The sequence below is a fragment of the Apostichopus japonicus genome, chromosome 12, assembly GCF_037975245.1.
Source record: "Apostichopus japonicus isolate 1M-3 chromosome 12, ASM3797524v1, whole genome shotgun sequence".
NCBI lineage: Eukaryota > Metazoa > Echinodermata > Holothuroidea > Aspidochirotida > Stichopodidae > Apostichopus > Apostichopus japonicus.
Window position 1 is genome coordinate 24,595,645 of NC_092572.1, and position 18,339 is coordinate 24,613,983.

The 18,339-nt window shown below is 37.9% G+C and overlaps 1 protein-coding gene across 1 annotated transcript in view; it reads left to right on the forward strand.

Annotated features, from left to right (window-relative positions):
* Positions 1 to 18,339, forward strand: part of LOC139977985 (cell adhesion molecule DSCAM-like) — a 94,728-nt gene that overhangs the window by 61,448 nt on the left and 14,941 nt on the right. The window contains exons 7-22 of the mRNA XM_071987876.1: positions 4,000 to 4,302; positions 4,819 to 5,091; positions 5,506 to 5,784; positions 6,683 to 6,973; positions 7,472 to 7,771; positions 8,015 to 8,146; positions 8,529 to 8,702; positions 9,141 to 9,211; positions 9,886 to 10,117; positions 10,423 to 10,569; positions 11,168 to 11,323; positions 11,832 to 11,977; positions 12,770 to 12,923; positions 13,728 to 13,845; positions 14,065 to 14,225; positions 15,697 to 15,714. Of these exons, the coding sequence (XP_071843977.1) occupies positions 4,000 to 4,302; positions 4,819 to 5,091; positions 5,506 to 5,784; positions 6,683 to 6,973; positions 7,472 to 7,771; positions 8,015 to 8,146; positions 8,529 to 8,702; positions 9,141 to 9,211; positions 9,886 to 10,117; positions 10,423 to 10,569; positions 11,168 to 11,323; positions 11,832 to 11,977; positions 12,770 to 12,923; positions 13,728 to 13,845; positions 14,065 to 14,225; positions 15,697 to 15,714 (2,955 nt within the window). The remainder of the gene's footprint in view (positions 1 to 3,999; positions 4,303 to 4,818; positions 5,092 to 5,505; positions 5,785 to 6,682; positions 6,974 to 7,471; positions 7,772 to 8,014; positions 8,147 to 8,528; positions 8,703 to 9,140; positions 9,212 to 9,885; positions 10,118 to 10,422; positions 10,570 to 11,167; positions 11,324 to 11,831; positions 11,978 to 12,769; positions 12,924 to 13,727; positions 13,846 to 14,064; positions 14,226 to 15,696; positions 15,715 to 18,339) is intronic.

Consider the following 18,339-nt stretch of genomic DNA (forward strand, 5'->3'; position numbering starts at 1 on the left):
CACAGGCAACTTTGCTGGAACACGAGTACAATTACCAACACGCACACACTACAATTAGTCGGCACGTGACGTAATCATGACGTGAGCATAACGTTTTTAATAACCTAGTCCCAATGACCTCTCCTGCAGGTCTTTGACGAAACAATTTGTACCTCCTTATTGCGTTTTACTTATAACTTTCAATGACGGTATGGAATTAAATCGAGACAGCACCTAGTTGTAACATTTGCGGGAAGTTTCGTTCTTCACAAATAGTCACTTTAATCGCTTATTGAGAGGTCCTTGCCATTTGAAACGGCAGATTTCGATCTGCTGTGACTACCAATCAATTTCTCTTTTCTAGTGCTTAACTTTGCTTATCTTTCAAAGTCTCGATCTGGTGGGCTATTCTTCGTCTGGTCTTTTGTTCAAATGTCCGTTAATTGACTCACTCACTCACTCGCTCACTCACGCCAAATAGTTGAATTAATCACCAGACGGTCGTTATTGTGACGTCACTATTGTGCCAGTCCAGATGGGTTTACGACTTTACGGCAATTATAGCAGAGCGCCGCATGTATAGAACTATATATTTTACTGATATCGATAAAACAGAAAATTGGCTTCTATTAATTAAAATAAGATCAGCCTCACCAATTGGATTTGATTGCATAAATATTCACTATCATACACTCGGTGCTAGGAACATCCAATAGGGCACGTTGGGCCTTAGGGCCCCAAGGAACAATGTCTTTCTAAGGGTCATGGGGCCGCAAGGTAAAGGTCGCCCCAAGTTCAAGAGGCCCTCCGTGAACACTTGCAGTGAAGACATACCAAAGTTCTCCTTTTTTCGGGTTGTGCCTGCAACACGAAATAAGTTGGATGGTGGGGGGAGGGGGGGGGGGGATTGGTAAGGGGTTACTTGGCCTTGCGACAACCACCAGATGGTATAATTCAGGTTTGATCACAGCACGATGGGTCCAGCTGTTGACATACTATAGTTGGGTGTTTCTATCATACAAGTAATACACTTAAGTCGACAAAGCTAGCTTATCAAGGTTTCAACTCAGACAACAGAACAAAGAATGATATAAAGCTAGGTCCTGGTCTCCTGGACATCCGCGTCTTGGGTTACATATTCTTTCTTTTGAGACTTCCTCTTTAGAAAATCGAGACGTCGTTAGAACAATTGTAGAATAACAATCTTATGGCCGGTGAATTTAACACAAATATTTTATATGGGGAACTTCTTTTCTACCTTATTATGTTTTGGAGAAGAAAAACGATAAAGGAAATGTCGGAGGTTTTAATTTTGAAAACAAAAATGGATATAAAAGTCAAATTTGCATGTTGTATTACATATTGTCACCATCTAGTGATACAATGTTCGACCATTAAACGGAAAGGTTAGATCCATGAATGCCTTGTTCTATGCTGGCCACAGATAATATTACTCTCTTTTAAACCAAATTTTAGGAAAATAAAGTGATAGCGACAGAAAATTGCTTGCTGACCAGACGGACATATCATGAGTATAGCGTTCCCCATAGGATTTTAGACATTTCAAAACTTGTAAAGAACCAACGTTACATGTGTGTCTGTGTGTCTGTGTCACAAAAGTGTCTGTTTTTGTTTTAGTATTCTCTTCAAATATTCAACTACTGAAAAGAAACATACACACACAAAGACACACACACATACTGCAAAGGTATTGTGGAAACACGCAGGATATGTGAAACACAGGTGTGGACAGAGTGACTGCAGTGAGCTAGGCTGCAAACAAAGGAAATTGCGCAATAACAACAAAGTCAGTATCCCGTCGCGAGATGCCTTAGTAACAACAGTGACCTTTGACCGCAACGGCACAGTTGGCACGCGTCTGGTAATTAGATCGCTATTTACAAACCTGTCCAGTGGTGTTCCCTTTGTGACGTAACAGACAAATCAGATAATCTAGGGAATCACAAGAAAAAAGGTTCTGAAAGAATTTATTTTCTAACAAGAGGTATTTTAAGAATTCACGCAGTATGCTGTGAAGCGTTGAATACGGCAGCCCGTTTGGAATAAAATACTGTCTAAAATGTTGGAGAAAATTTTCTACAAACACGTACGGCGATACGATTTTCTATCTTAATAAGGATTTCATTGTTAATTTTTCATCGATTAATAAATGTGTTAATTTATTAATTACCAGCGCATTGCAGTTAGATTATTGCATAAAAAGCGGACAACTGGTTTTCGAGATTTAAAAACAAATCGATTTGTTTATATCCGAAATAATTCAAATAAGACACTTTTTGACACAAAATCCTACGGAAACTTTACGGAACAGCCCTTTCTTCCATAAGAGGGACCGATTGTGCTCTCTTTGTTATTTCATGACGTCATCCGTCTTTGTTGTTGTTGTTGTTATTTACATTTCGAGTAACTTTGTTTAGTCCTGGAATCTTCCTCTTCTTGGAGTATTGTTTTAATATTTAGCCTTTCTTTTGTGAAATGGATTAAACAGGTTACAGAAATGATTCCTTTCAATCTTAGAAATAATTCATTTTGACATAATTCAAATGATTCGTGCTTCATCACTAGAGAAGTGGCATTTGTCCTCTGCTCAGTGATAAAGCCTAACGTTTCACCTAAACAGACACTTAAATGTAATTCTGGAAAATCCGACGTCCTATTTCCCCCTCTAAACAAGGGATACGATCGAAATTTTCGAATCATGAGTGAATTAAATTTTGAATTTAATTTAACCAAGTGGAATATACCAACTAATGGCGACAATGAACAGCCTAGCCAGCGACTAGAACGCGTTCAAGAGAAACACCACAGATTTTATCAAATCGCGCTTGTTGTTTTAATGTTTTTGCTTATGGGTCCTATCGGCTTCGGTGGATTCATGATTTACAGAAAACTGTTTATAACGGAGACGTATCCTTTGTTTGACGGTAAGTGAGAGTACAATTAGCAAATTTAACCTTTGAGACAATAGAGCTATTGTATGTAGTTTATAGCCTTTACGTTTGCGTGTCTTTGTTACTGAGGTTCCGTTCTGCTATGTATTAGATAATTTGTTTATAAATAGAACATAAATAATAACCTAAACCGGAAGTGTTTCGTCAGCTTGTAACATAAAATGAGGAAGTCTGGGATCGATTAAGTATAAGTTGCAATAACGCACTTGTCTAAACAACATAATACATTTCATACGTGGGATTTCGACATTGGGCCCGGTTAATCTGTTCCTTTGAAGGTGATATGATAATGGTCGGAAAGTTTAACAAATTAAAGGGAGAGTATCCCTATAAAATGCCAAAGAAAGGGCATATCATAGAACAAGTAACAACAAACAATTCAGAACATATCTGATTTTGAAACCTCGTTCCTTTGATGGTATGCTTATGATATTCGGATGGGTACATTACGCAATAATATGTGACGTCATACATGCCGAATAACATCATTTCCGACTTCGAATTAAAATCCGGCTAAAATCGAAACCTTCAAGGCCCTCTAAATATGATTTTATATCATTTGATTTTCTCATTTTTTTTGGGGGGGGGGGACAATTCTTGATGACCTTTAACCTTTTGTTTACACAAACATTATGTTTTATTCATTATATTATTCATTATATCACCAAGACAAACAGCTATGGGAACAGAGCATTTTGTGTGGCTGGGCCACGCCTATGGAATGAGCTGCCAGCTGAACTCAGAACTGTTTCTAGTCGTACAACATTCAAGTCAAAGCTGAAAATCTACCTTTTAAGACAGCATTACTGCAATATTTATACCGTGTATTAAATTCTATTCATGTGCAATACTCCAACAAATTGAAACGTGCATGCTTTTTATTTTTCATACTCATTTATATTGTATTTTATTCTGCATTTTTACTAAATATTTTGTGTCAAATATTTTTTTTATTTACTGTTACATACCGTTTAAGAGCACTTTTGTGGATTTTACGCTTAATAAAATAAATTATTATTATATTATTATGATATTTTCTTTTCTTCAGCTGCTACGCCTACCTTCCTGAGTCATTTTACCAACCAGACACTCTCCAAGGGGCCCAACCTTAGCCTTCACTGTACGGTAGCCGGTAATCCCACACCGACTATCGCCTGGTACCGAGACGGTGAACTAGTCACCAACGAAACCAATACTAGGTATTCACAAAATTACTTTACCAATCTTGACGGTGACGTCACAGCGTACCTGAACATCACGAGTTTGAAGAATGTTGATGGCGGGCTTTATCGATGTGCGGCCACCAGTGAGCTTGGTATTGTGTTCCACGAGGATCGCATCAATGTGATTGGTGAGTCAAACTAACGAACATCCTGTCCGCCAACCTCCCATCCTCCCTCCTCCCTCCTCCCTCCTCCCATCCTTCCTTCCTCCGGGTGCGGTATAGTGTCAGATATATGGCTTCATTGGGGTTGGGAGGGAGTGGTGGGTAGAAATAAGGGATGGGTGCTGCAGGGTGTCTTGATGGACTGTGAAGATTTCACGGTATATAATTGGAAGTGAGGATGAGGGTAACGAAGTTAAGGATATTGCGAAGATAGCGTGTGATTTATTCCTAGGGTCTGAGAATAATGGAAAATATTATAATTTTATACTGGGTAGAGTGGGTGGGTGAGGAATGAGGCAAAGGGTTTGGTTATGTTTGTTTGTGCGATATAGTATCACGAAGAATCTGTTGTTTACTATTATGGGATGTTCCCTTTTCTACTGCAAGGAGTTTGCCATATGTAATAGGTAACACATCTCATCCATGCACAGAAGCTTCCTAACGTTGTGCTGAATCATCTTAATCTTGCACTTCATACAGGTAATCCTTACATCCGTCCTATCGCCAATGTAACCGCGGTAGCCGGTACTACCGTTGTCGTGCATTGTCGTGTCGCCGGTTATCCGATAACCCTCATCAGATGGTTGAAGAATTCACTCACTCTTCCTCTGAACATCCGCCAGACTGTCCTCTCCAACGGAACCATGATTATCCGTGACGTCACGAAACGCCCGGATGAAGGTCTCTATTCATGTCGCGCATCGAATAACCAGGGTATTATGGCGACGAAGATGTTTCACCTTACAGTTCAAAGTGAGTGATACCTTAGATGGCATATATGACAATATACCGCAATATTTCAATATTCTGTTTAAAACTAGAAGGAAAAAAAAAATTGAAAATTGGCCGATGAGTTTTTGAATGATTTCAGGGATAGGCTATAATCTTAATTAAGGGGCACGATAAACGTGGAGAGGGCCTGGGAACATATAAGGTAAAGAAAGATCGCATTCTTCTTGTCATTATATAGGCTATATGTAAATTAAAGGGGGCGCAATGACAAAATTGTCCACAGAGCAAACCGACTGACTCTCGACGCCTTGCAAGTGCTCTTAATGCTGTTCTTAATGCATATAAAAGCACAATAAAGTATATCTATAAAGTTGGTGTCCATTTTCTTGATATTTTGTCATGCTCTTATATCCCCCCCCCCCCTCCGTCTTGCAGTACCTCCGGAAATCGCGCCTTTTGCCAACGTTACCCTGACCCAGGGAGAACGTACACAGTTGCTCTGTACTGTCAACCGAGGGGATACGCCCATGAATATCACGTGGTACAAAGATGGTGAAGATATCCCACCTGGCCATGGCATCCAAATCCACTATACGGAGTTCTCTTCGACCCTCGGTATTGCGGATGCGTCCGTATCTCACGAAGGAAGTTACACTTGCGAAGCACAAAACCACGCCGCCTCAGCGACCTTTACAGGCTACCTTACTGTTAACGGTAAACAAATAATTTTTTTACAACGCATACAATTAAGTCGTTCTGTTTAAAAGAAAAAAAAATATCCTTCGCTATATGTGCAAACATTTTTAAAACTAACGGTTCCATTGAACGGTTCGGTGTGAGTGACCTATATGTAGGCTATTTCTTTATATTACTTATTATAGCTATAGTATTATTTCTCAGGAAAGTTACTGCATTTCACAACAATTAATTTTCGGATGATGACTTATTTTCCAACTTCCTATTAATATTCCATAGATGAACACAGAGCATTATGTTTGGATTGAGATATGTTTTTCTATTACCGATAAAGGAATATTCCGATCGCCGAAGGGCATTGTTTAACAAAACTGATGGAAAGTGTCTACATCGTTAGGATCAAAACCACCTTTTTATTGTATATTTTGAACGCTTGGAAGGTACAGTTTGTTTTTGTAACTGTCAGTGACATTATACTAAGATTCCACTGGCAACAGCTGAGGCAGTGAACCAATAAACATTCCAATCAAGTTGAATATGTCTTGATCATTTAAAATTGATTTATCCAATGAAGGAATGTAATATTCTATCAAAAAATTTTTTTTTATTGATGAAATTCTTAAATGACAAGAACATGAACGATTAAAAGAGCTTACATTCCAAATATATCATGTTAGATAAAACCACAACAATATTTTAGTAAAATAAAAACATTTCTAAGAACATTTGCGTCAATGACGTAACATACCAGATACTTAAATACTCGTCCTGTCATAGAATAAGAAAAAGGTTTACTTGATAAAAAACATGATTCTTTCTGACAAAGAAATGATTAATATCTCAAAAATGTTCTCATGAATATTAATTATTCATTGATTTACAAGTTAATTATTTCTTCATATTATTTCCTTTTTAGTAATGCCTGCAATTATCGTCCGGCCCACCGAGACGGAGGCGGTCTTTAACGGGTCCGTACAGATGCCATGTTCTACCTCCGGTAAACCGAAACCGACTATCGTCTGGAAGATCCGAGCCAAAGGTCAAACTCTCTTCCAGAATATTAATTTATCCGAGGAAAGGTTTGAGCTTCTCCCAAACGGGACGTTATCGATTCTTCAGGTCAGAGAGGAGGATGAAGGTCTATACATGTGTCACATCTTCAATGACGTAGGAGAGGATGGCCAGTCGGCTCAGTTAACAGTTTACAGTAAGTACCCCCTCCCCCCTCCCACACCCCCACACGCCCATCCCTGTTCAAAATTTGTGAAAAAACCCTCTTAAATGCATTTTGGTTTTTTGTAAAACAGAAAAAAATGCTTCTTCAATGTTGTAATTGAAATTTCTATTTTGTTATATAAAACGTGCCATTTGTTGAAAAACGTAATTAAATAGGTTCTTGTTGTTGAAAAAAAGAACAAAAATGTATTTTTGGTACATACAGGACGCTGAGATGATCCATTTTATCGTAAACTTTTTCTTTATCGTCAAACCAAATCGACATGTTCCAATGTCACTCGATGTTTGTGTAACCCCCTCCCTCCCGCCCACCCACTCCCGCCGCTCACACACACGAAAGTAAGGTTTTTAAATTTCCACTAAATTATGAGTTTGGATTCATGTGGATTCGGCTTGTTACAATCTAACCTCTCGAAGAAGATGGCGCTATGCTGTATTATGCATTACCTTTATTCTGTTCTCTCCACAGTACCTGCCCGCTTTGACATTCACGAACAAAACCAAACCGTTTCGTTAAACAGCTCCATCACCTTAACCTGTGCAGCTTACGGTAATGGACCTTTGGAGCTCCAGTGGTATAAAAATGGCGTCATCTATGAAGCATTAGAAATTGAAAACCAGTATGAAATATCCACTGCTGAGGGCAGCAAACCATGGCGTTCAACCCTAACTATCTACCAATCACAAAGAGATGATACCGCCCTCTACAAGTGCACAGCGTTCAATAAACACGGCGAGGATGAAAGCTTTATTCAACTGTTTGTGCAAGGTACGTATCCTATGCAACAAAGTTAAAGCAAGAAAGAGGTTGTCAAGGCAACAGTGAATTTTCTATCGAAACATGACGGTTCTGCAGGAAAACATTAATAACAATTTTTAGAAATTACGCTGCACCACATACTTAACCGGCAGGCTTCAAATCATTCAAGAATCCATTAATTTAGGTACAGCGTACACAATCTTATCTGCTATGTGAACTGATCCATACATTGTCTTTACTTTTGCGTTGCAGAGGCACCCGAAGCTCCGGTCGATTTGCGTGTCATCAGCGTTAGCAATCGCAACGTCACAATAGCATGGCAACTTGGTTTCGATGGCAACAGTCCACATACGGGATTCTCCATTGAATACAAAAACGACTCAGGTAATCTATGACGTCATAGTTGATATCACCTGGTTTAAAAATATCCTGTCAGTTATTAAAAAAAAAAAACTAATTTTAATTGACTCGTATATCTGTTTTGGTTTGTGAAATAATATACATGCTTACAATGTTTTCCATTTACATACGCGATGTACTGAGCATTTTCGCACTCATGAATAATTCATTTCTTTCCATGTTTGCATATTATTCATATTATAGTTGTTATTCCGTCGTATCGGTCACAATAACACCACTTGAAAACTCATTGGAATCTTTGGGGGGTATGTCCTGAAGTTAAAAGCCTACGAAAGTCATCCGTCAAAGTATAAATTATTTAATCCATAGCCTTCATCCATTTCTTAAATTCTTTTTGTTTTAACAGATGCATGGCAAGGTGGTTTGCCTACCATACATTTACCTAACAACTTTACCGTCTATGAGTATACTATCAGTCGGTTGCACGCAGCCTATACCTACAATGTGCGTATCTCCGCGTTCAATGGACTGGGTATTAGCCCACCGAGTGAAGAAATCCTATTTACAACCTTGGAAGAAGGTACGTTTTGAGTGTGATTTTAAAAGAGAATCGTATCGATTACCGATATTTCATCAAAACTTATAATCGATCGGGCTTTATCGATAAATCAATACATCCCAAATTTGGACACATCATTGCTTCAGACTTATAAACTAACTTACTAAGTCTCCATGGAGTTTATGGTACACAATTACTAAGAATTGAACATAACGATATTATAACAACCTTAGTTTTTATAACTCCTTACTATCTCTTTGTGTTCACCATGTTCATTAACCTGTCTGTATTCTGTGCGTGTTTTTGTCCTTTCTGTTACTGTACGTTACTTGTTATTCAGCCCCTAGAGAAGATCCTGCTAGGATCGAAACGTCAGGCTAACTTACTTTTACACCTTTTGTTTTAATTATATTTTTGTCTTCGAATTTTAAGACTTGCTTCTCTTCTCTTCTTATCTAGCGCCATCTGGTCCTCCTTTACATATTGAAGCAGTTGCCTTGACGTCACAAAGTATCAAGGTCACGTGGCGTGTAAGTTCGAACTTTTAAATTAAATTCTCACCTCTCTGTTTAAGAGCGTCGTTTGTTTGTAACTCCTCTTTGAAAGCTCAGTTAATCAAATAAACTTTTAATCTTTAATCTCTTAATCCACTACTTATTAATGTGGTGGAAATTTGCAAATTTCGTACTTAACATTCTATACTTCGTTTAGGTTAACACGTTTAAAGGAGTCTATCTATGAAGAGTATAGCCTGCTGGTATTGAAACATTAACTGTTATTACATCTTTATATCCTCATGTTTCTTGAGCACATTCCAAACCAAAACATTCGTAACCGGAGCATACAACAGCATGAGTAAGGGTCAAAGAGTAGAAATCCCCCTTCACATCAGTACCGGTGCGAGTACGAGGCTCTACGCATGCGTAGGAGTACTTAAATTTTGCACTCGTTTCGATACTAGAGTCCAACAATCCTGTGAGTACCAGAATAAGTACCAATCACGGAGGACGAGTACAAACGACTATGCTAGAAGACGAGTGTGAAATACGGACTCAGCGCAAATATGTCACCAAAATGTTACAAGAACAACCCAGAATACATCTGTAAATCTGATTCGGTTCGGATTTCTTTATTATTAAAAAAATATATCGTAAAGAATAAAAATGTTTTAATTTTTGTTTTAATTATTTTTTTCTTCTCCTAGCAACCGCGTGCCGATCTTCAAAATGGTATCTTGAATGGTTACACGATTCGATACAGGGACAAACAGACACCCTTCCAATCTCTCCCGGCGTCTTCCCTCACCGGTTACATCGAGAGCTGTACCTTAGAACAACTCAATAAGTTCACCGAGTATACGATACAGCTTAAAGCATACAACTCGGAAGGGGAAGGACCATGGTCCCCGGAAGTAGTCATCATGACCATGGAGGATGGTAAGTGTGGTAAGGGGGAGGGGGGGGGGGGCAAATTTTATAGCTGATAATTTCAAACAATCACGATATCTCAGTAGTACGTGCTTTTGATGTGTGACAATTCATTAATAGCCATTGGATGTATCACTGCTTGTTTGCAAGCAAAGTAAAAAAATGTAATTTAAAAAGTTTACAATTTCCGTTTGTTCTTTCTCTTGCATAATTGTCATTGATTTTTAAATTGTTATACTCATGCTTAGCACTGCCCAAACTTTCTACGTGAAAATGCATATATTTTTTTCTTGTTAATTTTTAAAATATTTTAGTCCCTGATCAGCCGCCCTCCTCTGTCGCTGCTATGTCCAGCGGATCTACTGGTATCTCAGTTTACTGGCAACAGCCTCCTCTTGAATCTCTGAATGGCGTTCTTCAAAACTTCTTAGTATATTATCAACCAGTGAGAGAAAACGAAGGTAAGTTTCACCGATCGCAAGAGTGTGGTGGCCAATTGGCTAAGGCGTCCGATTTGTGATCCAAGGATTACTGGTTCGATTCCTGCCTAGTTCATTACGTTGTGTCCTTGGGCAAGATGCTTTATCTCACTTCCCTCTCTCTACCCAGGGGTTAAATGGGTACATGTGAGGTAACTTGTCATTGGGGGCAGTTTATAACTGCTGCCGACTGGAGGGATTGTCTCTGGGAGAGGTTATCATTGACCAGGGGTAATATAACGTCTGTAAAGCGCTTTGAGACCTATCGCTGGTATAAAGCGCTATATAAAAAGCAAATATTACTATTATCTGTGTTGACTAAAATCTACGCGGTAACTGTTTACATATATAACTTCGAATTTTCTCAAATTGATCTCATAAATCACAATATCTCTTCTATAATACAGACTGTGCTATTGTACCTAAGCGACTTCATAATTGTGACAATGAACCGGAGTAGCGCCCTCTTTCGCTCGTTACTCCGGTTTACGTGTCAAGTTTACTCAATATCTCTCATAAGTTTAAGTACATCTTCTATATAATCTAATATTTTTATGATTAATTTTTTCATTTTTTGCAGATGAAAACGATGTTCTCGTGTATTCAACTGAAGAGACAAACGCCAACATTTTCAACTTGCAGAAATTCACAAATTACAGTGTGTCGGTAGCAGCTCGCACAAGCGTCGGCGAAGGCATACGTAGCGACGCCATTTATGTGCGGACGGAACAAGATAGTATGTATACAGTGCCGTGATACTATATTAATAGCCACATGTAAATGATAAATGACGTAATTAATTAATTAGTTTCATTGACAGGCTGACCAGTCGGACAATCGTTCAAAACTCAGCATAAAAAAAAAACTTAGTTATGATATTTAATAAAAAAAGAGAGAAAAGTGAACATAAACTCCATTTCTTAACTTTCGATGAAGATTGAAAGTATCGCATCGTTCTTGAAACGACAGAAGATTATAGTGACGATTATAGGAAAACAGCCTGTTTGAATTGGAGACACCGAAACAACAGTTGTTTGGAACGCAAAAAGAGACAATAAGAAACCTCCGTTCCCTAGTGCTATACATTATCACTTGCTTATAAATCTATGTCGTCAGGTTAAAATCTCATCTAAATATGACCATCGACTCCATCCAGGGATGAACAAAGGACGTGACCACAAAATCTAGCTAAATATTAGAATTTGTTTGTTTGTTAATATTTCCTATTTTTTTCTTCCTTTCAGCCCCGGAGGCTCCAGCAGATATCAAAGCCTATGCTGCTTCAGCCGATCCTATAAGTATCATGGTATCGTGGCTGCCACCACTCTCTGCTAACGGTATATTGACAAAATACCGTCTAACCATGCAGTATGTGGAGGGAGAATCACCGGTAAGTAGACGCATAACCGATATACCGTATATATATATATATATATATATATATATATATATATATATATATATATATACGGTATATATTTATATATATCCTATACGTTTCATGGTATCGTGGCTGCCACCACTCTCTGCTTACGGTATATTGACAAAATACCGTCTAACCATGCAGTATGTGGAGGGAGAATCACCGGTAAGTAGACGCATAACCGATATACCGTATATATATATATATATATATATATATATATATATATATATATATATATATATATATATATTTATATATATCCTATACGTTTCATGGTATCGTGGCTGCCACCACTCTCTGCTTACGGTATATTGACAAAATACCCCATAACCATGCAGTATGTGGAGGGGGAATCACCGGTAAGTAGTAGACGCCTAACCGACATACGGTATATATATATACGGACAAAGAACAACAAAAAATGCCGTATTGAAATTTATACAGCAACCTACTGTTAAGAAAGTTTAGAATATGTATATATATATATATATATATAGTAAGATTTTTTTGTTGGTGAAAACATTCAAATATTATATTATTTTATATTTATTATTTCGTGTGTCATAACGTTTGGATTTCCCGTCTAAAATTAAACCAATGTCACGTGTCCAACTGCTCTTAATCCTTCAATCCTTCTCTTGGTCTGTTTCTGTCAATTTAAAAGAAAACTTTACTTTTGAAGTGTCTAATATTTATATAATTTTGTCTTTTTTTAATAAGTCATATATTTATTTGTCTCTCACTTCTTCTTCCCAGGTTACTCGAGAGATGGACCTATCGCCCGATACTCATTACCATCTTATCACGGATCTCAAGGAGGATTATAACTATGACTTCTGGGTGCAGGCTGCAACTGAAATCGGTCTAGGGGTGAGAAGTCGCACCGTCACTGAGGTACCAGAAGTGCCGAGTAAGTCAACAACAAACTCAAAATGTATTTCATTGATCACGTGTATTGCGCCCTCCTCCTTCTCAACTCCCCAACTCGGCCTCCTCCTCCCCTCCCCACCACGCCTCCTCCTTCACCCTCCTTCCCCCTCCCCATCCCGTCAGAAAAAAAAAAAACTTGCTAGAAAGAATAGAATAGAATAGAAGAGAAGAGAAGAGAAGAGAAGAGAAGAGAAGAGAAGAGAAGAGAAGAGAAGAGAAGAGAAGAGAAGAGAAGAGCAGAGAAGAGAAGAGCAGAGAAGAGAAGAGAAGAGAAGAGAAGAGAAGAGAAGAGAAGAGAAGAGCAGAGAAGAGAAGAGAAGAGCAGAGAAGAGAAGAGAAGAGAAGAGAAGAGCAGAGCAGAGCAGAGCAGAGCAGAGCAGAGCAGAGCAGAGCAGAGCAGAGCAGAGCAGAGCAGAGAAGAGAAGAGAAACTAAATTGTTAAATTAAACATGAATTGAATTCCCTCCGCTCGCATGCATGCAGTATCATCTCAAATCCTACCTTTCCCCAAACTACCTGACAAACAGAATGATAGATGCTTTAGGATGATATATTCGTGGGGTCAGCCTGCATTGGGCGTTATTCTGAAAAGCTGACTAATTTTGGTTTGGTAGCCTAGGAGGAAAAAAGTAAAAGATTTGAAAGGAGACAGATAAGTCTCTTCGTTTCGTGAATTCAAACCAGTAACCCCGGGGGCGGGGGGGAGGATAACTAATTATTCTCTTTAACTGTCTCCATGGAGTCAGGAATTTGAAGAAAAATTATTATTTCTTTTCCATTTTAGCGCCTGCGCGTATCATGTCGTTCCCAAGTACTGTGGTAACACCTTGGCGGGAAACGGTCTTACTGGACTGTCTGGCGGTGGGTGAACCAGACCCGACTGTAGAATGGAGGAAGTCGGGGTAAGTAGGCCATTTCTGTTATTTTGTTCTTCGGAAATTCTCCTCTCTTTTGTGAGGGATTGTGATTGTTGAAATGGACTGTGCGTCTTTGCATATTTGAAGACAATATTTGTTAGGGTTATTTACATTTCAGTTTCCCATTGTTCGTTTACTTGTTATAACATGCATATTTATGAGACATGAATATTCATATCTGGAACTACGGACGTTTCATTTCAGATCAGTAGAACTGATCAGGAGTGATGATCATATCCGTCTCCTTGGCAACGGATCTTTACTCATTGAAAATGTCCAACCAGACGACGCGGGAACTTACTCATGCATGGCGCGAAATGAATGGAACTCACCTGACGAAATAGACATTGAAGTTCAAGTGTTGGGTAAGTGACCTGCATGGTGAATGCATGCTAACTGCATGACCAATGCATGACCTCCGTATGATATTTGCATGTTCGGCGCATGATGTACTGCTATAAGAAACAACAATCACTTTTCATCTTCGCACGATCAATGTTATTTATTTATCTTTATTGGTGAACATATCACGTTTGCCTCACCTTTTGCATGAATCTGGGTCTATATCTCTCTACTATTTGCATGATCAACGCATGACAAACTTTAACAGTATCATGTAATCACTTCATACATGTCGGAGATTTGTTATACATTTTGAAATATACTGCATTTGAGTGCTAATTGCATGTTATCTATACGGAGAAAATTCTCTGCATGACAATGCATGATTTCTTTTTACTTGACTTTATATATTTTTGCATGACATTTCCATGATCTCTCTAGATTTAGTGCATGATTGTAGTCAGTCTAAAATTTCACGCTTTACTTAAAATTACTTTTTTTCAGTATAACTGCAGATTGTACCATTGTAGGTTACATTATAAAACAAAAACAAATGTTTCTATAGCCCTTTGCAGTCTAATACGGTTGTTATTATACACTTGTGGTGGGGGAGGGGTTGGGGGTGAAACTGAAGTTGTAACTTGATCTGTTTCCCTTAACCCAAAACAAAATATTACCGTTGAAAAGAAAAACGTCAAAAATATGAGAAGAGAATATTGGGTCGGATAAATTTCAAAGAAGGACTGAATTTACCAATAGAGAAAAAAGAAAGAAATAAAAACTGCAATCTGATTTGCATGATACAATTATTAAATAATAATAATATTGTTTAGAAATGCTGCTGTGAAGTTGATAGATTTCATCTTGTATTTTTCTTTGTCTCTTAAAAAAAGAAATCATTTCTGGAGCAATCAATATCCCGATTTATCGCGGTTTTATATTCTCTCATTGAAATTACATCGTTATAGTTCTCCTTCGCTTCTCTGAGTAAATGTTAACTTTTCTTAAATATTTTACCTTTTCCTCTCTCCTTTGAGGAAGGAAAAGGAAAAGCAAAGCAAAGGAAACAAAGAAGATGGGAAACCTACTTGTTTCTTGTCAAGAAAGAGGGAGAGAGGGGTGGGGGGGGGAGAAAACAGGGAAAGACGATAAAGAAAAAGAAAAAAACGAAGGTTAACTATTTAAAAGTTATGGCAATACTCTAAAGAAATTAGTTTGTTCTGTCACAGAGGATATAATAATTGTCATATTAAATATGATTAAATATGACTGAATCAAGCCCTCCCCAGTTAGTTTGCTTCATGGTCCTTATTGCTCCAAAAGTGATTTAGAACTCATCCTTTGAAGTGCACTATGTTACTTGCCACTTGTGTGATATAAACCGCGATATGTTGAGATAAATCGCGGTAGCGGCATGAATGTGTTTTTAATGATAGTCTTCACCATTTTGTACTACTGTTTCACTTCTTGATGTTTTTCGCATGGCTGTTATAGTTCACCGACCAAGTGGGTGTAAGTATATACCGCGGTATGAACCGTAATACCGTCTATTGATTTTGATTTGGAGGGGACAACATTTTATCATGTGCTACATATACTTCATTTACTTCCTGTCCGGTGTATCGAATTCGTTTGTACCTGTAGCTCTAAAAGAGTCTCCAAAGACGACAACTCTTACAACACGGTGTCATGCGTTCTGTTATTTCCGTATATTTCAATGGATTCTTTAGAAAATCTGTAAACCGGTTATTGTCTCCTATGACAATAAACCGTGAGGAGACGGTATTTGGCCGGAAGTAAATGAAGTTCAATTTGGGATATCGCGGCCAATTATTTTGATGTTCACGTTACCGTACGGTCATTGGTATACATCCTCTTCCATATTCCATGGCATACGGTTAAATATGAATATTCATTTTGTTTATGCATATGCATGTTGTAACTGTGTGTTTCATTGGTCAAGATGTTTGTGCATGTTTTTTTATATGATTCATTACCACGCACTGGTATCACGTGACGTGACGTGAAAATGGGCGCATCAAACTTGAGAGTAGGTAACATATGGTAGTAGGACGGTAGGTGGATATGCTAGATTTATACGTGGTGGTCACATATGTATGTAGCTAGAATGGCTAGAGGGTGGCACAAGCTATTAACTGCAAACAAATGTAACAGTGACAGAAAAATATAAAACAAACAAATAAACATCAAAAACTAAATCCTTCAAAGGATCAAACCAACCTATTTGACAGCTTGAGTCTGTTGTTGCTATGACAATAATGCTTTCATCTATTTATTAAGAACGCAGTTCATTAATGTGACTTATTTTAGTATATCATTCACTTTGTAATTCTGTTATTACGTAGTTATCTCAGACTGATGGCGCTATTCAAATAACATAAACTTATAAATTCATGATTAAACATTTGCAGAGAATTTTAAGACGAAATATAATGAAGACAATCTTGGTTAGAATTTGTATTTCTATTGCGGTCTAAGACCAGAGACTTTAAGAAAATAATTATAAGTATCGTCCAGAATGGCCTGGCATTTTAAGACGGGTCTCTTATGACGTTGGTACACTATGTACCTATGTTGGGTTGCTGCATTTATATGCGCTTCTCTAATAGGGTGCAGTCGGTGAAGTTAGAAAACGTAGGACGTTTTATATTACATTTTCTAGCCCAGCTGGTGTAACAAAAAGACTTCCATTCTCGTAGCCACGTTCTATGACTTTCTTAAAGCGAAGGGCAAGATCAATTAAAAATAACAACACATGCAAGCCGCTTTATAAAATCATGGTTTAACATTTGATGTCATTTGCATGGATTGTCATTACGTCATTGTTTCGTCATATGTGTGAGCATGCGTGTAACTAACCAACCAGCTCAGTCGTTAAGTCCCTGTGGATTCACCTTCATGTGCATTTCATCCATGCCATTTGGTGCCAAAGTGTGCCTTAAGGTATATAGTTACCATCTTGGATTCTCAGATGTAAGTCTATGGAAATAACTATGAAGCTAATGATGGTTTTAATGTTATCATCTTGTTGGTAACAGTACTCATTTTTACAGACTTACATTGCGAGTACGACAGCATGTATACAGGTAGGGAGGGGAGGAGGGGGAGGGGAGGGGGTGTCATGATGGCAGTGACACAGTTTGTTACTGGTTTGATAAGTAGAATAAGCTGATTTATCAAAAAATGAAATATCTATATTTGAAATCTCTTGGTGATGAATTTTTTTCCAACGTTAATAATTTATGTTAACAGCATATTTTTTATTTTAGATTGTGCATTAACCCTACACTAACTCTTTGTGGAGTCAATTGTTGAATTTGATTGTATTTGTTTTAATTAAACTAACTTAGATGCGATATTTACTTTTTTTGTCCAGCGATGTACCGCTAACCTAAATGGCGATGCATTGTATTTTGTATGTCAACTAACATTAAAATCTAGTTAGAATACATCTTTAATAATGATACTCTTAGAAGTCATTTGATACTATATTACTTGAAAAGAAGGAAATATCGATAATTATTAATTTAAATATTGTATTAAAAAGAGAACGGAAACCTTTCTTTTTTATGTTATTCAGATATTTCGAAATATGTATTAATGTATAGGCCTACCGTTGAATTGCATAAGTGTTAACATTTCTCGAACGTTTCGAAATTAGTTCGTTGAACGCTTGACGCGTTCCTCACGACAGCTATTAGGGATTTCATATGAATACTAGTCTCATCACGTGATCAACTGCACAGCTGCTGACCCTTCACCCTTTATGCAAATGAGGTTAAGACTAGGTTCAACAACGTGAAAGTGTTGCAAGTCAACGTTAGGCTATGAACATGAAAGCACAGTTAACCACCGAACGTAACTCTGCCAATGAGTCTCTTGTTAATGAATGTTATGACGTCAGTACACTAGTAGAACAGTCTATTTTCCTTTGGTGAAGCCAGTACAGGACGACACAAGCAACCATCCGGTAGTCCGACTGTTGTGATAGCGTGGCTAGTAAAACTGATACAGCATTGTTCCATAGTAACGCAGACATGCGCAGTCGTAGCTGATATTCTGGACCAGTTAATCAGTTTGAATGAAAGAAAAAGAAGCATACATTGTATTTCTTTT